Genomic DNA, 20,311 nt, shown 5'->3' on the forward strand with positions numbered 1-20,311 from the left:
TCCGGTATCCGTTCCACAGGACGGGTCCTTAGGTGTTTCTCCGTCCAGCGTGCTGGTCTGGCCGGTCGCTCCTCTCCGCGCGCTCTCTCCTCGATAATAAAGTTTAATTGTTAATAAACAGAGCCAACATCTGGCGCCTGACGTGGGGCCCGATGGGTTCCACAGTCCTTAATGATATGAGGGAAGATTCAGTATTCCAAGGGATAGAAATGCTGTTTCAGGGTATTGGCAAAATTGCAACTACTGTTGCAAAACTCTTTCCTGCATTATACTTAGAGGGAATTCTTTGTTTTCTCATTGTCCTTTTATTACAATATTTCATGCTTAGAAGGATTAGAAGACAGGCTAATGACGTAGAAAAGCCGGAAGGGTCAGTAAGTTCTATCCTTTTGGAAAAGATTGCGGATTTGACTGGACAGATGGAAAGGCTGAATTGGTAGGATAGTGGAATACTTTCCCTTAGGTTAACAAGTATAAAAGGACTTTGTTATGTACTTGATACCTGATGAGTATGTATATATGTATATTTGTGTATATAGTTCTTAATTTTTTTTTAAAGAGAAGGGGGATGTGTGGGAAAGATTAAGCTTTGTCGCAGGTGGAAGCAGTCTTGGCGGGCTTTACCCTGGGGGCACACCATGAATACCTTGTGACAGACTGTTTGGAGCCTTCCTGGGCTTGGAATTCAGGAAGCCTACCTGGGAACCCCACCGTGGCTATTGTTTTCCTAATTGACCCTCTAAGGGAGAAGGAGACCGCCCTTTGCATGTGACTGGGAAGGTGGTGAGAAGACAAAACAACAGGCTGAGAGGAGGAGAGCGCGCAGAGAGGAGCGACCGGCCGGACCAACACGAGGGACGGAGAGACACCTAAGGACCCGTCCTGTGGAACGGATACCGGAGGTCCACTCTTCTGTCCCTTTAACCTTTTTTCCTTCTTGTGTATACTAGTTGGGTTGTATAATAAAGTTTAATTGTTAATAAACAGAGCCAACAGGGTCCATTAATGCTTATACCTCCCTTCTAACCCACCGACCCTAGACGGGAGAAAAAAGAGGTTAATGGGAAAAGGAGAAGTAAACCTTTTTGGACTCAGTCCTGCTCTTCTTAGTCAGAATTTCAGCAGACTAGTTAAATAGCAACCCAGCAATTCAGCAAAGGTGACTGAAACTGCAACAGCCACAGTCTGGAGAAGCGGACACAACCCAGAATCTCAGAGCATTCTCTGGAGTGTTGCTCTCTAAGATCATCTCGAAGCGGAGTGATGAACAGCCAAACAGTGCAAGCAATACCCAAACCAAAAAAAGCCAAGCCTCTTGTTTTGGGCATCCTCTCAAGAGTCAATACTAGGATGCTAGTCAGATGGCAAAGGCCATGCCCCCCACAAGAGAGAGCCCCTCTTCTGGTGGACAAACACCACATATTATCTCACAAGTCTGTTTCACATCCCACACTTGGGGGTCAAAACAGCTTTACTTTTTAATTGGGTTGGGACCACATTAAGACCATTAACTGCTTATGTCTTAGAGGGCAGAAGAGACAGGATAGAGGTGTGTGATTCCACTTGTTCAATTTATTCCATTTCTTGTGACATTTTCTCTTGTGATATTTTACTGGTCCAGTGATCTCTGGATTCTTTGGTCAGATGTTTTTTTTGTTTTTTTGTTTTTGTTTTTTGGTTTTTCAAGACAGGGTTTCTCTGTGTAGCCTTGACTGTCCTGGACTCACTTTGTAGACCAGGCTGGCCTTGAACTCACAGCGATCTGCCTGCCTCCGCCTCCCGAGTGCTGGGATTAAAGGTGTGCACCACCATGCCCGGCCCCGGTCAGATGTTTTTATTCTCCTTGAAAGACTAAAACAAAACCCTGCCCCAATCCTAACTCTGGGGGAGTTCCTTTTTTATCAGGTTATATTTTTCCCAGGACAAAATGTTTTTGTTTTTCTTTTCTTTTTCTTTTTTCTTTTTCTTTTTTTTTTTTTTTGGCAATAAATAGGTATTATCTTTCAATTGAAGTTAACCAAAAAAAAATTTTTTTTTTTAATTTGAAACTAAATACAATTTTAAGTGTATTTATTCTTAGGTCAAAAAGAACATTCACTTTGAATTTGAGCTTGCCTTTTGCAATAAGCTTTTGAATTTAAACCACCATAAATCCTGTGTGCCTGCCTCTACCTCTCAGGTGCTAGGACCAAAGGTATGTGCCTCCCAACTGCTAGGATGTAAGGCATGAACCGTCACTCCTGGATGCAAGTTTTTCTTTACTTAGAAGTTCCTCTGTATCAGTCTGCTCTTTAACTCAGAGGTCTGCATGCTGTTATCTCTCGAGTGTTCAGATTGCAGGTGTATGCCTCCCAAATGATGGTATTAAAACTGTGAACTATCATCCCTGTAATGGAACTTTGGTTTCATTGTAAACTCAATTATGTTATTTAAATATGTTTTTTTTCAGTTTTTTTATTAATTTATTTTTGTTACATCTCAATGGTTATCCCATCCCTTGTATCCTCCCATTCTTCCCTCCCTCCCATTTTCCCCTCATTCCCCTCCCCTATGACTGTTCCTGAGGGGGATTACCTCCCCCTGTATATGCTCATAGGGTATCAAGTCTCTTCTTAGTAACCTGCTATCCTTCCTCTGAGTGCCACCAGGTCTCCCATCCAGGGGATGTGGTCAAATATGAGGCACCTGAGTTCGTGTGAAAGTCATAACCCATAAATATGTTTTTGTTTCAACTCTTTAAAACCTCCACATTTATTTAAACATTTAAAATATCTTAACTGTATTTTTAATACCAAACAATAAAAATATTTTTTTATTTAAGGAAACAAAATCATAAGCTAATGTCCAAGATGATGTGGGTCATGTGTCGGTCTGCAGTCTAATATTCTAACATGAAATAAAGAAACATGCTATAAGGAAACCCATCTTTCATCTAATGGTGGTAAAGCAAGTGGTCCTTGGTCTCTGATCATTTATAGCAGTTTTCCTCTGTATTCATTCTGTGGTCTCCCTTGAATGTTTTGTTTTATCTATCAAAGCTGTTCTGTCCTTGATTGCATCCAGAGCAGTGTTGTTCTTCACAACAGGCACTAACTCTTTTACTTGTGTTATGGATGTGTTTCTCCTGCACTGACAGGCAAGGATTGAATCAAATTTGATGTTAGGGTCGGCTGGAGGCCCCCTCGGTTGTTTCCTGATGGGAAAGAGTTACCTTGCCTATCCCTTGCTGATCTGTATTCATTAGTCCAATGCCTGACCTTGCCACACCTTCTACACGCTACAGCTGGAGAGATCTCTCTGTGGGGTCACGCCACTCATTGGAGAGCCAGGGTATCCTTGAACTCAGAGATCCATCTGCCTCTGCCTCCTGAAGTGCTGAAGTTAAAGATTTACACCACCGCCACCTGCCTGGGGGAGATTAACTATTCACAAATGTCAGAAATCACAGATTAAAGGGAAATACCTCTTTAAATGTATTGCTACCGAGGACAACAGTTGCAAGGTTGCCAGCCTCTAGACATGACACGACAGGGAAATCTCACCAGGTCTATGCAGAGAGGACACAGGAAAGGCTTTAATCAAAGTGAGTGACTGGCAGAACCCGTACTGACTGAAGCATCACTTTTTCACAAGAAGTGCCCCTCTGTATCTGCAATGCAGAACTGCTTGAGCCTCAGGGCCCAACCATTCCTTGATGGCTTTGATTCCTTAAACAGTTCTACTTAATTATGAATTTATTAAAGGAATGTACCTCCCTTAAAACCTGAAGCCTAAATAGGAGGCAAAGGAAACTAAGGAGAGCAAGAAGGAAACTTTCTGGGTATCAGTTCCTTGGGGCAAATCCTCTGACATAATTCTCAGGAATCTAGCAGATCCTCCATCTGACAGAAGAAGCCACGTCATCTGTGGACCGAACCTGGGGCACTCTACAGAGCTCACCTCTGGCTGGTGAGTCTTCCAACTCTGCACCCCGGGCAGGAACCTCTGATCTCCTGCACTCCAAATTCCCTAGTGTCTTTCTCCTCCTAATGATGGTCTTTTTTGCAATACAATACCCTGGAGTCTCAGAGCCTGTTTTTTGTCTTGGGCAGAAACTTCCTCTCTCTCTCTCTTTTTCTCCTTCTCCCTCCCCCTTTCTCTCTCTCTCTCTCTCTCTCTCTCTCTCTCTCTCTCTCTCTCTCTCTGTGTCTGTGTGTGTTTCTCTGTCTGTCTTTCTCTCTCTGTGTCTCTGTCTGTCTGTCTGTCTGTCTGTCTGTCTGTCTGTCTCTCTCTCTCTCTCTCTCTCTCTCTGAGTCTAAGATCTTTATCAGTTTGGAGAGACAAAGGCTCAGTGGGGTCAGGCTACCCAAGATTGCTTTCACCTTGGGCAATTCTTTTAACACACACCTTTATTCTAAGAGTTTTCTGTATACAGAATTTTAAAAAGTTGACCCTAGGTTAAGAGGCAAAACAACAACAACACATCTGAAAAGGATTAAGGACTAAGGAGGGTCTTTGAGAGAAGAGTGTTTAAGACAGTATGAAAAAGAAGGAGCTCTTTCACTTTTTGGCTTTTAGCTCTTGGCTTTTTCTTCCTGGGCTGTCAAGTGAGATAGCAGGCCTTTCCTCCTGGGCCATCAGCTGAGCTAGCAGTCTTTTTGGCTTTTGAGTTTTCCTTCTGAGACTTGAGCTGAGTAGGAAGGTCAGCTGGGTGCTTTTTCTGCCTCTCTGAGCTAGCAAGTTTTCACCCCAGCATCTGGTTCCTGAGTCTTCATTAGTAAAATCAAATAAACTGGGATTTTCCTTCTCTTTTCCTTTTACACTGGCTTTGTCTACAGAGGGAGTACCAGTACAGCCAGGCGTACACAGAGAAACCCTGTCTAGGAAATGAAAGAATTGACCTCCCAAACAGAAGTGCGTCTGTAGGATGTTTTCTAACCTAGCTATATCCCAGATAATTGAGGCTGAGACCTATAGAATTATTCAACCAGCTCTAAGCACAGTAATTAAGCAGAATTCCTAACACCTTATGATATCTTAGAATCTTCCCAGCCACATGGCCCGAGTTGCTTCTATTTTTTTTCCCATCGTGGCTCTCTCTGTTGTAATTTGTCTTTCCACATACAGAACTAAAGGAATAATGTTATTGTTCCCTGTGTAGTGAAAGGTTTTTAAATTTCTTTTTAAAACCTCAGTTATGCTATGTAAAGATGCTTTTGTTTTAGTCCCAGGCTGCTTTAGTTTGTCCACAGCTGTTAACTATGATTGTCTCATGCTCTTACAGGAGCATGATATTTCCCAGATGCAGATGGTTTAATTCTGTGGACTCTGAAAGTATATAATCATCAGGGCAAGGAATGCCGTGTGTGTGTGTGTGTGTGTGTGTGTGTGTGTGTGTGTGTGTGTGTACGTACGTACGTACGTACGTACATGCCTAAGAAAGAAGAAGGTGACTACTGATCCCCCTTGCTGTTCCTGGTTGCTGTTGGCACAGTTTGATGAGAATTTGGAGATATCATGAAATGAAGGTTTGAATTGTACTGAGGAACCCGAGAACCCTAACCGGCAGGAAGTACCTTCTCTCCACTAATCATCTTTCTCTGCTACCTAGTGTTGAGGTGTTGGAAAGTTTTTATGTTGGGTAAGGGTTAGAAGGGAGGTAGAGTAATAAGGAACCCCAATATAATAGGTTTAAAAATATACGCTATATGAGGTGCCCAGACGTGACTAGTTACAATGGGAAACTTGGTTTCTTTCTTTCTTTCTTTCTTTCTTTCTTTTTTTTTTTTTCTTTTTTTGGTTTTTCGAGACAGGGTTTCTCTGTGTTAGCCTGGGCTGTCCTGGACTCACTCTGTAGACCAAGCTGGCCTCGAACTCACAGCGATCCGCCTGCCTCTGCCTCCCAAGTGCTGGGATTAAAGGTGTGTGCCACCACGCCAGGTGAAAACTTGGTTTCTAATGATGGAGAGGACACAGCAGGGCATGAAAGAGTGGACATAATGCTTCAGGATGTCAGGAAAAGGTTCATAGCAGCAGATGCGGATTCTCTCAGGGCTCGCTGATTCTTTGTTCCCAGAAGGAATTTTCCTGGTTTTGCTTTGTCTTCTTCCTGTATACCATTTTTTTTTTTAGAGGTTGGGAGAGTATCTGAAAAATTAGAAGGGTCACTCAATTTACTCATCTTTGAAAGGATTACAGAACTGGATGTGAAACTAGAGGGTTTGCCAGTAGAGGCTAGAGAGCTTGGAAAGTAAAAAGTGCCAGAGAGGGCTGGAGAGATGGCTCAGCGGTTAAGACTGCTCTTCCAGAGGTCATGAGTTCAATTCCCAGCAACCGCATGGTGGCTCACAACCATTTATAGTGTGATCTGGTGCCCTCTTCTGGTGGGCAGGTGTACATGCAGGCAGTGCGCTGTATACATAATAATAAATAAATAAATCTTTAAAAAAAAAAAAAAAAGGTGCCAGAGAGAGAGTTCAGGCCTGGAGTCCGAGAGCAAGAATTTTCCTCAGGATGAGAGAGGGAAGCAGACTAGGTTGGAAAACAGAATGACACCTGACCCTGTGCCACCTAGCTTTGCTGTCAGGTCCCCAAAGCCCTTGTGTGAAGCAAGGGGCCAGGAAGAGTAGGAGGCTTTACAGAGCAAAAGAGTTAATCTTGCGCCAAGTGCACCACCAGAGGAGTTGTCTGGGATTACAGCAATTGTGCAGCACTTGCCTCCTAAATGATGGTGGCCATAAATGTGATGAGAGAACATGGTGTCCAATAGAAATGTTACATCTACAGTATTTAAATGAGTCTATTGTTTCTCACAGAATGCATTCCCCCTTCTTTAAACAAATACTAAGTAAGTGAGGTACCAAAAACAGATTATTCACCAAGATGGAAGGGACTGGTGTTAGCTGTGCTAGAAGCTGCTCAGCAGTTACAATGGTTATCATTAAGGGGCGATGAAGCTATAAATATAAACCAACGAAGTAGAGCATGCAGAATAAATGTTGTTAAAGATCAAATGCTTGGTGAAGGGTGTTATTCTTACCTACAAGAACAAATTTAACTGACGACATCATTATGGAGCAATGTTGCTTGACAGCTTTAAAAGCTAGAGACATTATTGAGGAGCCCAGGAAAATATCTACTTTGTTTATTAAGATAGTACAAGGTTCTGGAGGAGCCTTCACAGTCTTCTTTTATTTATTTATTTATTTATTTATTTATTTATTCATATTACATCTCAATTGTTATCCCATCCCTTCTATCCTCCCATTCCTCCCTCCCTCCCACTTTCATCCTATTCCCCCAGTCTTCTGTTTCACAGATTGGTTTCTGCTATAAACAAAGCCGTATCAAACCCTGATGCCAGACAGGTGTTGATAGAGACCTTGGCATTTGGGAATGCAAATAGCAAGTTTAAGAGAGCAATTAGACAATTAAAGTCATGAGCAGCTCCAATAGATGAATGGGTAAGAGACACAACTGATATCGGCTCTCAGGAGTATCATTTCCAAATCACAGGGCAAGCCATAGCCAGAGGTCTCAAATATCAAAATACCTGGTGTATTTGGCCATTTACAGGGAATTTGTAAGGTTAAAAGCCTCAGAGCTCAAAACGGCATGTGCCATTTTCCTTTGGCGAGCCAGGAGATAGCAGGCACACCAGGAAAACAGAATTAAGTATTGGTAATCTCATGCATGTTACTGAAGGCACCAAAGCTTTAGATTTGGCCACAGAGAAACCTCTTACCCTATCCCCAATAGTTAATTGTTACCAAAACACAAAAAACAAACAAACAAACAAAAAACCCACTGGTATTTATTGACTTTTCCATTCAGGGACAGTAAGGATGATCTTGGGAAGACCCTGGTTAACTTCTCAAGGATTTGTTGCGCATCCTGGTGTTATAGATGGGGATAGCAGGGAAGAAATTAAAAACAGAGTATATGTAAAAAAAAAAAAAAAGATATGAAAATTAATGCACAGGATAGAATTGTTCATCTGTTACTGTTCCCTTACACCGAGGGCAATACTGCTCCAGTAGAAAGAACAGGGGCACTTGGGAGTGCCAGAAATCTGTGATCTGGCAAACAGTGGTTAACAATTAGAGACCCAAATTAATATTGGAAACGTATGGTGTTGAAATAGAAGGTTTGTTAGATAAAGATGTCACTATCCTTTCCCAGAAGTTTCGGCATCCAGATTGGCCACTTCAGAAGGTGTATACATATTTTATAGTAACTGGTTAGTTATCTCAAGTGGGCCACTGCTGAAATACCAACCGCCGTACCCCTACAAGGTATATCAAACAGACACGCATGCCAAGATCGGTGGTCTATAACAAAGGAAAAATTGCAGGCACTTGGGCAACTGGTACAAGAGTTGCTGGAGGCACAATATAACGAGAATCTACTTGTTTGTTTGTTTTTTAAATTACCATTGTAAGTAGTATTATCAGTATGCCCAGCCAGCAATCAAGTAGAACACAGACACTTGATATATTTTAAAATAGCCTTAGTTAACCTGGGGCAGGGCAGATAAGCTAGGTGTGGCTAAGGTTCCCAGGCTTAGAGAGAGAGAAAAGGAATCCTGGGAGAAGACCTGAGGAGTCCGGAGGTAAGAGAGGAAGGCCACCATGAGTTAAATGAAAGAGAAACATGTGGCAGGTGTGGATGGAGAATCTGGCCCAGATGAAGAACATTAGCAAGTACTTGGGATTATGGATGGGAGGTAGCTTGATAGAAATTATTAGAAGCAGATGGCATGGGATGCCCCACTATGGGAGGTAGTTTAGAGGATTGATATCTGCCCTGCCCCAGGTTAACTACGTCTATTTTAAAATATAACAAGTGTCTGTGTCTTAACTGGTCACTAGCCAGGCATACTGATAATGCTGATAATTTAAAAACAAGTGGAGCGTGATGTGTGGCAGGTATCCACACTCTTAAAAATCATATTTTTCATAGTCTGAAAGGGGGGAATAGCTCCCAGGAAGCATCCATAGACCAGAGCAGAGATTGCTACATCCATGTGGCTGGTTGGAGAGGCAGAACTAGGAGGCTGGCAGTCTTCTAAACTGACCTAGGGAATGGAGCTAAATGCCTAAAATAATAATAAAAACAAAAATGCTATGGTCCCTTTCCAAGGTGCCATGGCAGAGGGCGCCTAGATTTTTTTTTTTGGCTTTGTTTTGGTGTTTATGAATTCATTTACAATGGGCTTAGTCATAATCACACTTCTCCTTACCCTATCGAAAAGAGTTCAGAGAGAAAGGCGCAGAGCCAAGAAATGTAAGACTAAGTTACTAGCAAATAGAAAGGAGAAGGAACTGAACTCTTCATAGAGTTGATAATGCCTGAAATTCAGAGCTCCTTAATTATTCTTTTTTTTTTTTTCAAGACAGGGTCTCTCTGTGTAGCCTTGGCTGTCCTGGACCCGCTTTGTAGACCAGGTTGGCCTCAAACTCACAGCGATCCACCTGCCTCTGCCTCCCGAGTGCTGGGATTATAGGCGTGAGCCACCATGCCCGGCTTCCTTAATTATTCTTATTGTACATAGTTTATTAATGTTAGAGAAAAGGTCATTTTTTTTAGACTAAAAGGGGGGAAATGTAGTGGAAGTTTTGGTTGCTTTCTACACTCAGCTGTGCTATTTACAGATGTTTTTGTTTTAATCTCAGATGTATGGGGCTGTTTTAGTCTATCCACAGTTGTTAACTATGATTATATCGTGCTCTGTTGGGGGGTGGGGGTGGGGAATGTGATCTCTGCAACCTGCGTATAACTTAATTCTAAAGACTCTCTGAGAGGGTGTTGTAAACAGTAGAACCAGGGGAGAGTGTGGGGTGGCAGGGCTCTGAGAAAGGAGGGGGCTGCTCCTCTCCCCTGCTCCTTCTGGTTATTGTTAATGCAGTGTGACAAGAATTTGGAGATATCCGAAATGAATGTTGGACTTGCCCCAAGGAATCTACAGACCCTAACCAGCAGGAAAGACCCAAGAGACCCATGCCCCTTCTACCCACTAAAACCTCTTTACCTCCCACCTAGTGTTGGTTTGGGTTGGAAGGAAAGTAGAAACGTAAGACCACCAAATATAATAGATTTTTAAAAAATACAAACTACAGCAGTGTATAGAGATCCAAATGGTGATTTCTGCTGCTAGCATGGTTTTTTTTTTTTTTTTTATGGAATTCTGAGGCTTCTAGCACAATTCCTATCAATATGTGATCAAACTTATCATTTCCTTGAGCTAGAGGTTATGGTAGACACATATGAGATCTGGTATGTATTATATATAATGGATGGTTTCTGTTTCTGATAACTTGTTGAATGAAAAGCAAAGATAAGTTTGAATCATCCTAATAAGTTCAGTAGTACCTAGACGAAAAACAACTCTTTCTGCATCCTATAGTCAATATGTATATTAAGAGATTCTGGATAAACCTAATAATACCAGGAGAATGGAAAACAACACTGATTTTTGAACTGAAGCATATGGGCTTTGAATTACTTCATGTATTCTTTCTGACTTATAACCAGCCATTTATACTAATTTATATCAGTATAAAATATAAGAGCTTCAGGTATTGGTGTTCTGTTAATTTCTCCCAAACTGTTGCTACAAACTTTACAGACTTCACTGATTACTCTTAATGAAGTAACAATGATTCCTGTTGGATTTTCCCCCCCTCAAAACTGAAAATTCTTCCTCTTGTAATAAATTACATCAGAAACCTTTTATACGTCTTTACTTTTTTTTTTTTTTAGTTTATTTGTACGCTAAGACGATCCATTCTAAAATACTATCTTCCCTCTGTATAGTGAGGCCAGCAGAAGAAAGAGTTGAGGGCAATATAACTCGAACACAGTTCCCCTGAGAAGATTCCCAAGCCTCTGGGTTCGGCGGAGCTTTCCACAATCAGGAGCGTGGAGTACACCTGACAGCAGAACAAACACAGATTCCCTGAGGTGTGGACACTCTGGTGGTTGACAAGACGCTATCTGACTAAAGCCCTTAGACAAGATGCTGCGTATATAAGACTCTACCCAGTGTGGACCCTCTGGTGCCTGTGGAAATATGAAGCCTGACTGAAGCCCTTCCCACACTTCTCACACTTGAACGGTTTCTCTTTGGAGTGACTTATCTGATGGACTTGGACATAGGACCTCTGGCTGAAGGCTTTCCCACACGTGTCACATCTGTAGGGCTTCTCCCCCGTGTGCACCCTCAGGTGGGCCTGGAGGTTTGAGGCCTGCCTGAACTGCTTCCCGCACACATTGCATTTGAAAGGCTTCTCGCCAGTGTGGATGTTCTGATGAACCTGCAGACTTGAGGCGTGACAGAAGCCTTTCCCACACTCCTCGCATTTATAGGGTTTCTCTCCCGTGTGGACACTCTGGTGACTGTGAAGGCTCACGCTCCAGGTGAAACACTTTCCACACACGTCACATCTGTATGGTTTTTCCCCAGTATGAACTCTCTGGTGAGCTTGAAAAGTTGACCTCTGACTGAAGCCCTTTCCACACACAGTGCAGGAAAATGGCTTCTCGCCTGTGTGGACCCGCTGGTGACTATGGAAGACTGAGCCTGAACTGAAACCCTTCCCACACTCCTCACATTTATATGGCTTCTCTCCTGTGTGGATCCGCTGATGGCTGTGAAAGTTAGAATTTGAGCTGAAGCATTTCCCACACTCTTTGCACTCGTATGGCTTCTCTTTAGTGTGGACTCTCTCATGGGTCCGAAGGCTCGAGCTACAGCTGAAACTTTTGCCACAGTCTCTACATGTATATGGTTTCTCTCCTGTGTGAGTTCTGTCATGGATCTGCAGGTGTGCCCACTGTGTGAAGCCCTTCCCACACACTTTACACTTGTAAGGTTTCTCTCCGGTGTGCACTCGGTAGTGGATGGTGAGATCTGAGCTGCGGCTGAAGCCTTTCCCACAGCTGTCACACCTGTAGGGCTTCTCCCCTGTATGGGTGGGCAGGTGAGCATTCAGTTGTGAGCTCTGGTTAAAGCTCTTCCCGCACTCAGGGCACCAGTAGCGCTTTTTCCCTGGATGAGCACTTTGTTTAATTGGAACGCTGGAGCTATGTCCGGTGTCCTCATGTGTACTAGGTACAGGGGACTCCTTTCCTAAGAGGATCTGCTGATGGAGTTCCAGACTGGGGCTGTCAATGAAGGTGTCTTGGCCCTGGCTACACTGGGAGGCCTTCTCTTCTGTGTAAACATGATGCTGGGTGAGGGGTGATGTGGGAAAGATGACTTTACCACAGTCCCTGCTGCTGTGGGCTTTGTCTATTTTATGCAGTTTATTGTTATCGTGGTGGGAAATGCAACTCAGAATGTCAACTCCCGGAGCCAACAGTTGTGGCTTGTTGTTCACCAGAGTCTGTGCACAGTGTTGCTGCAGATTCCATCTGTCAGTAAGACGTGTTTTACTCCATGAACTCTGAGCTCTTCCAGGCAGAATTTCCTGATTTTCAGTAATGCTGCAATGGTGGCTTTGGAGACTTGCAAGGCTTTGCTCCAGGAAGTGAGGACCCTTTCCTTGACTGTTTAGTACAGTATCTGGAGTTCTGGCCAGTTTGATGACGTCATGGCTTGTCACTGTGCAGAATGGCAACAACCCCATTGAAAGACACCTTAATCCTGTTTCATGAAGAGTCTCCATCTTGCTTGCACTCTGGCCTCCTGAAGGAATAGAGAACAGAAGGTGAAATGAGGAAGGATGGGGACATGGAAGGTCCAGAGTCCTCTGGAAACATGACCAGAGTCAAAGACCAATGTCCCAGAGCTTTGAGAAACAAAGAACTACAAGAAAAAGAGTAAAGACTCAAAAGCAAACCACATTTGACCACGGTAGGAAACGTGGGGGGAGACTAGGAGCAAAACTTGAATGTCACCTTCAGCCTCCGCTGAGTGCCTGCCCTGCTGACGCCCCGTGCGGCTGTGCAGACAGATCACGGGAAGGAAGCACTTTCAGCCTCTGAGCGGTTTTATTTGAGGGATGGTGTGAGCTGAAGTACACGTGGTGCAACTCCTCCTGACACAGGAGGGAGCAGAGAAAACAAGACCTGCCTGACCCTAACCTGTCTGGAAGTGTCATGAAGATGGACCTGGCTCACTTGGACTCGAAGCAAACGTGAGAGAGTGTGATGGGAAGGTGCAGGGAGCTTTGGAGGCTGAGGAAAAGGACGAGGCACATAGTGATTGTACTTAACAGCAAGGGCCCAGATGCCGATGTCCAGCTTGAGGGAGTCACTGCGTTTGAGATCACACACATGTAGGAGGACACGGGAATACCTTCAGCACACAGGCTCGCTTGGACACTACGAGAGAGCTAACACACTTAGATGGCCAGACCTTCAACATCCCTGTCAACTAAGGAAGGGCTTCTCTGGGAAGACATGAGCACACAAGTGTGGGAAAGATTAAGCTTTGTCACAGGTGCAAGCAGTCTTAGCAGGCTTTACCCTTGGGGCAAGCCATGAATACCTTGTGAGAGACTGTTTGGAGCCTTCCTGGGCTTGGAATTCAGGAAGCCGACCTGGGAACCCCTCCGTGGCTATTGTTTTCCTAATTGACCCTCGAAGGGAGAAGGAGACCGCCCTTTGCTTGTGACTGGGAAGGTGGGGAAAAGAAAGAACAACAGGTGAAGGCGAGCAAGGCGCGCGGAGAGAGCAAGGGACCGGACCAGCTCGCGGGACAGAGACACCTAAGGACCCGTCCTGCGGAACGGATTCCAGAAGGTTTACTCTTCTGTCCCTTTAACCTTTTTTTTCCTTCTTGTATATGCTAGTTGGGTTGTATAATAAAGTTTAATTGTTAATAAACAGAGCCAACACACAAGGGCGGGATCAAGTGGGTTTCCTTCAGGCACCTGTTCTCCAACCTAAGCTTACCAGCCTCACAAAGGCGCAGGGGAAGGGGCTCAAAGTCGAAGGTAGACCTCAGCTGCCAACCTACGGCAGCAGACGCTCTGAAGGAATGACCAAGGCTGCAACGCTATCTGACAGATCTCCCAAAGACACCAGCAAACGACAGAGGAACAAATTATAACACGGGAAACAATGAAGGTGAACCAAGCCAACTTCTGACTCTGAAAATGGAAACAAACGAAGCAGAAGACCCAGCGATCCTGGGACGCAGCCTGGTGGTGGCTTGCATGACACACTGGGAATGTTTATTTCAGTGGAGGAATGGTGTGTGGGAGGGAGAGGGATGGTCTTGGGAGGCACAGGGAAGGCTTCTGGGGATGGACGTTGCTGCAGCTGCACAAAGGCCAAGGGCTTCACGCAGCCATTGCTCACAGTGTGCAAACACCTGGGATTTTGGTGTTATGTCACCACAACCAAACAGAAATCCATGGTAACGGGTCTGGTAGTGCTCAGACACCATCAGGGGCAAGTGCAGGATGTGGAGAGTGAGCGGGAGACACATGCCAAGCTGTCCCTGGAGAAGGGTCTGTGAGGACTCCTGACTAGACAAATACAGAGAAAGGGGGAAGGGGGGGGGAGGGGGATTGGCTTCCTACCGGGGACCTGTGTCCTGTCCAGAGAGAAGCAAGCAACAGCAGCTGAGACAGAAAAACAGAAGCAGATAAATAAAACATGCATTTAGGTAGAACTGGAATATGAGTCCCGACAAAGATGAGGTACCTGTCAGTCACGGTCGTCCAAACCAGTTACCCTAGTGCTTGGTGAAATGAGGGAGGAGAACCAAAAATATTAGGGTAAGTAAGTCTGGACTATACAGCAAGACTGTGCCACAAAAAAATAAAATTAAATTAAATTAAAAAAAAATAAATAAATAAAAATAAAAATAAAAATAAAAAAGAAAGAAAGAAAGAAAACTTGATTTTCCTGGGTATAATGGGAGACCAATGGTCTGACGCAGGGAGCAGCACAATGGACTCTGGTCTTGGAGGAAGGATGCACCTCACACACAAGAGTACAAAGCAGTGCTGGGCTTCCTGTGGCTGCACTTACCTGTCTGGGTCAAGGACCCTTGAAAGAGGTGGTGGAAACTCCCTGCAGCTAAGGAACGTCAAGGAGGCCACGCATGAGGCAGAGGTGTCATTGCATGGAGGACCAGAGAGACATTGCGTGAAGCCTGGAATGCCTTGGAGACCCCCCAAGAGATTCCAGATGTCAGAGCCGTGGGATACCTACCAAGGAAAACTAAGCTGCTAGCAGGGAGTGGAACCAGCCCAGGAGAGAGAAGTGTGTGTTAAAGTCAGCAAAGATGAAGGGAGTTGGAGATCTAGAGCGCTTTGACATCAGACATGGAGAGGCAGAGTCTGGAGTTTGTTCTCCTAGGGTTTTGTCCTCGATTTTGTTCAGTATTTCCTCACTGTGCTTTTTAGAAAGATATATTCTGTGTATGTCGTGTTATGTGATAAGATTTTTGTATTATGATTTTACAGGGGTTTACAGTTTAAGAGATAGCATGAGTCCGAGAAGAGACTTTGAACTTTGGGCTTTTGAACAAGGTTGAGGAGACTGTGACGGACAGTGGGGACTTCCGTGGATGGACTGCATGCGTTTAGCACTCCGACGTGGCCACAAGCTATGGGGGCCTGGGTGTGGGATACTGAATGGGAAGAGGCCCCACCAGGCTCATGTGTCTGAATGTTCGGTCCACAGGCAGTGGCAAGGCTTGACAGGGATCAGAAGGTGTGGCTTGTTGAAGGAAGTGTGTCACCGGGCTTGGTGTTTGGAGTTTCAAATGCTCAAGCCAGGCCCAGTGTCTCTCTCTCTTCCTGCTGCCTGCAGATCTGGATTGGAATTGTCTGCAACCACGTCTGCTGCATGCTGCCATGTTCCCACCATGATGATAATGGACTAAAGCTCAGACAGAGTGAACAAGCCCCGGTTAAATGTTTTCCTTTATAAGAGCTGCCATGGTCATGGAATTAAGTAAGAACGCCCCCTCCTTCTGCCATGGGCACCCACACAGACCCACACCCACACGCACACATTCTCACACTCACAAAGAAATGTTCTTAAGTTTTTATTTAAAGCACAGCATGGGGCTGGAGAGATGGCTCAGAGGGTAAGAGCACTGCCCGCTCTTCCAAAGGTCCTGAGTTCAATTCCCAGCAACCACATGGTGGCTCACAACCATCTACAACGAGATCTGGCGCCCTCTTCTGGTGTGTAGACATACACGCAAGCAAAACACTGTATACATAATAAATAAATAAATCTTTAAAGCACAGCATGTATGTGTAAAATGAAGTCTTAAAAAAAAAATAAAGTGGGGGCTGGAAAGATGAATCAGTGATGCAGAGCACTGGCTGCTCCTCCACAGGTTTGGTCTGCAGCCCCCACACACTGGCTCACAACCATCTGCTATTCCAGTTCCAGGGGATCTGATGCCCTCTTCTCCCCTCTGTGGACACCAAGAATGAATGTGGTGCACAGACGTACATGCACACAAAACATGTACATAAAATACACAATAAATAAACCTACAAGGAAAGCAGTGGAGTGTAACCAAGACACCACATGTGAACTTCTGACATTGTCAAGGGACACAAGGGGCCGTCCTCACCCACTGACAGAAGGTTCCTGAAGGTCTCCAGCATCACGTCATGGTACAGCTTCCTCTGGGCAGCATCCAGCAGCCCCAGCTCCTCCTCGCTGAAGACCACGGCCACGTCCCTGAACGTCACCGCCTCCTGTGACAGCAGAGACAGGCCACCTCAGTTTCATACCCAATGTCACTAGGACCTGAGCAACTGTTTACACAGTGCCTATTGTCTTAATTAGGGTTTCTATTATTGTAATGGTATACACTGACCATAGGCAATTTGGGGTAGAAAGGTTTTTTTTTACTTTCATTTCCATATTCCTGTTCACTATCGAAGGAAGTCAGGACGGGAACTCAAACACGGCAGGAGCTGATGCAGAGGCCATGGACGGCTGCTGCTTACTGGCTTACTTTCCATGGCTTGCTCAGCCTGCTTACTTACAGAACCCAGGACCACCAGCCCAGGGATGACACCAACCACAGCGGGCTAGGCCCTCCCACACTGATCACTCATTAAGAAAACACCTTATGCCGGGCGTGGTGGCGCACGCCTTTAATCCCAGCACTCAGGAGGCAGAGGCAGGCGGATCGCTGTGAGTTCGAGGCCAGCCTGGTCTACAAAGCGAGTCCAGGACAGCCAAGGCTACACAGAGAAACCCTGTCTCGAAAAACCAAAATAAATAAAGAAAAATAAAAAAAAAAGAAACCACCTTACAGCTAGACCTTACGTAGACATTGTCTCAACTAAGGGTCCTTAATCTCTGATGACTCTAGCTTGTGTCATGCTGACATATAACACCAGATAGTACATATATTTACCCATTTCTATAGCTACAGAGGAGCCAAGGGGTGGGGGTGGAGAAGAAAACACTGTTCCAAGGAATTTCCTGGCTTTTCTGTAACTGGGCACTAGGTCCATAGCTGTTAAGTGGGAAGTCCCAGAGTTCAGAGTTAGAGAGGGACAATCCATGTAAGCAGCAACATGCTTGCTGACTTTGTAGTGGAAACAGCTGGAAATTGCCTGGCTCTTCCTGGGCAGTACAGCTCTTGTGAACCTCCATCCCCAAAGCAAAAATGTTCTGAAACCCATTTCATGAGTGATGACACCATTTAAAAGGTTTTATGCTGTGAACACTACAGATTTCATATTCAGAACAATTTATTGGTAAAGTCTATGCAAATATTCTTGAATCCAAAATTCCCTCAGTTAGTGAAAAGCTTGTGTTTCCAGAATTATCTGGCGGATCACACTGAAGACTGAATCACTCATTATGTCCGTAGTCGGGTCAGTCTAACAGGCTTTGTGTCAACTTGGCACAAACGAGACTCATCAAAAAGGAGGGACCATCAATTAGGAAAATATCTCCTAAATTGGGCAATGGTGGCACGTGCTTTTATCCCAGAACTTGGGAGGCAGAGGTAGGTGGATCTCTGTGCATTCATGACCAGCCAGGCCTACAGGACAGCCAAGGCTACAAGAAGTAACTATCTGGAAAACTCAAAAAAAAAAAAAAGTAAGAAAATACATCCATTAGATCTAGCTGTAAGGGATTTCTTTTTTTTTTTTAAACTAGTGATTGTTGGGGCAGGGCACCACCGTTGTAGGTCTGGCCATCCCTGATCTAATGGTCCTGGATTCTAGCAAGACGTGGCCAGCAAGCCAGTAAACAGCACCTGTCCACTCATGCTGCATCAGTTCCTGCCTCCAGGTTCCTGTCTGTCTCTGTTCCTGTCCTGACTTCCTTCTGTGATGCACAGAAATATGGAAGTGTATGCCAAATAAACTCTTTCCTCCCCAGCCTGTGTTCTGGTCATGGTGTTTTGTTGCATCAATAAAAACCCTAACTAAGGAGGCCATGGTGGTGCAAGGCTTTAATCCCAGCACTCAGCAGGCAGAGGAGGGAAGACCTCTGAGTCCAGGCAAGACAGCATGAGTTCCGGGACCAGCATGGGGTACACAGAGAAACTGGTGGTGAGGAAGAGGGAGAGAAAAGAAAAATGAAACCCCATCTAAGACACAGGCCTTTGAGAACCTTCTGGAACAGACACGCAGCTCATTGCTTGTTCTCAGGAACACACACCAGCCAATAGCCTCCTCCTACCAAACATGTCTTCCCACCAACACCCCCTCACACGGTCACACAGGGCAGTGTGGCTCAGCTGCACAGCGCTTGCAGGCTCCTGTTTTCAGTCCCTAGCACTGGGGGGAGTGGGGGAAGCCACCGACTTACCTGTGACTTGGTCATTGTTCTCTTCTTCTCTTTGACACAAGGCAGGGCTCTGGGAAGCAAGCTGGGGGAGGAAGGGCTTCATGAGAGCATCGCTAGGACAGTCAGTCCACATGGCTGCCTCAGCCTTCCCATCAGCCCCAAGGGCTGGCATTCCAAGTCTGTGCGCCCAGACCTGGCTTTTCTACCCACTTCCTGTTAACCGGGAGCGTCAGCCTCCAGGTCACCAAGACATCCATCCGTGCCTCATCTCACTCACCACAAAGGGTTAGGAAAGCCAACATTCTCTTTCCAGCAGCTTTCAGGGTGCTGGATGCTCTTAACCTTCACGAAGCTGCCTGTGGTGATAGGCTTCACAGAAAGGCAAATTTTAAGATGCCTGGAACTCACTTAGGAATGCTGTGTCATGACTGACCCTCACTCTCAGAAAGGTCTGTTAATTATGACAGTATCTTAAATATAACTGTTTCCATACGTAGGTTTGAAATTCCACCTCTTTGCTCTAAATGGTTTAAATACTAGTAAACGTTACAAGTCTACCCGCCCCCAAGTAAATAAATAAATGCAAAAAAAATCACATATAAACCAGAGCTACACACCACGTAAGTCTTCAGGGCAGTGGCCTCCGTCCCCACAGCTCCTCCCCAGGCTCCGTGGGAAGCTAGACTCTCCCGGAGGCTCCACAAGCAGCTGAGATGGTCCAGGAATCCCGGGCAGCGCCGCCTCAGGCAGAGCCCAGCAGAGAGGACCCGGCCGCCGCCCTACTTCTCCCCGGGCTGCAGACTCGGTCCCTGAGGGGAGACGCCGGGAGCACGAGAGGTCACACGAAGGATCGTGGGACGATCCAGGTTCTCACGCCACCAGAACCATTGCACGGAAGCCACACTTCGTGGGAGCGGAAGTGAACTCAGCCACCGCTGGTGTAGGAACTACATTTCCCAGAATGCCTCAGCGGAAGAGCCTAGCTCTGATACTCTTCCGGGACTACATTCCCCAGAATGCAAACCATGTTTTTAGGATTCAGCCTCTTTTAACTAGAGTGATATCAGTGGAAATAGCTGTTTGGGATTTAGCTCTCCTAGGTTGCTTTGCGGTTTGTTCTTTTCTGAAATGCCATGAAAGACAACAATGAATACTTTGTTGTTTTTGTTTTGGGATTCTTGGAGAGTTTCTTTGTCTTGGAGGAACTCCCCTGTAGACCAGGCTGCCATGGACTTCTGAGACCCACCTGATGTTGCCTTCCGAGATTTGGGGTTAAAGGCCTGTGCCATCACCTGTCCTTTGGTAATACATTTTCAGTCTATACTTTGTGGTTTAGGATTGAGTAATTTCTATCATGCTGTCTGCCAGTTCGATCATTTTCATCACCAATATATTGTTGAGCCCACTTAATTAGTTTTGGTTTTTCCTTTTGGATATTGTAATTCTTAACTCTGTAATTGCCATCAAAAGATACTGACCTCCTATCCACAGCTTCAGAGAGTAATTTTGTTTCTAAAAGTCAAACTTTAAGTTACAACCTGCTTAATGCCATTAGAAATCAATGAAGTTTTTGTTTTTGGTTTTAGTTTTT

At 45.1% G+C, this 20,311-nt stretch overlaps 2 protein-coding genes across 14 annotated transcripts in view; one reads left to right on the forward strand and one right to left on the reverse strand.

Moving 5' to 3' along the window:
- The window catches only part of LOC311591567 (uncharacterized protein), a 180,413-nt gene that overhangs the window by 150,479 nt on the left and 9,623 nt on the right, over positions 1 to 20,311 (reverse strand). Inside the window, exons 1-2 of one of the 2 annotated variants that reach the window (XM_084771300.1) lie at positions 19,338 to 19,636; positions 18,742 to 18,802 (exon numbers count right to left, since the gene is read on the reverse strand). In XM_084771300.1, coding sequence (XP_084627426.1) covers positions 18,742 to 18,756 — 15 coding nt within the window. In that variant the 5' untranslated portion in view covers positions 18,757 to 18,802; positions 19,338 to 19,636. Of the gene's footprint in view, positions 1 to 18,741; positions 18,803 to 19,337; positions 19,637 to 20,311 lie in introns of those variants that run through there. The other variant, XM_084771301.1, reaches the window with a different exon arrangement.
- LOC311591569 (uncharacterized protein) overlaps positions 1 to 20,311 on the forward strand; it is a 234,599-nt gene that overhangs the window by 115,357 nt on the left and 98,931 nt on the right. The gene's annotated exons all lie outside the window — the stretch shown is intronic.

The sequence above is a fragment of the Acomys minous genome (genome assembly GCF_964271855.1).
Source record: "Acomys minous genome assembly, chromosome: 20".
Classification (NCBI taxonomy): domain Eukaryota; kingdom Metazoa; phylum Chordata; class Mammalia; order Rodentia; family Muridae; genus Acomys; species Acomys minous.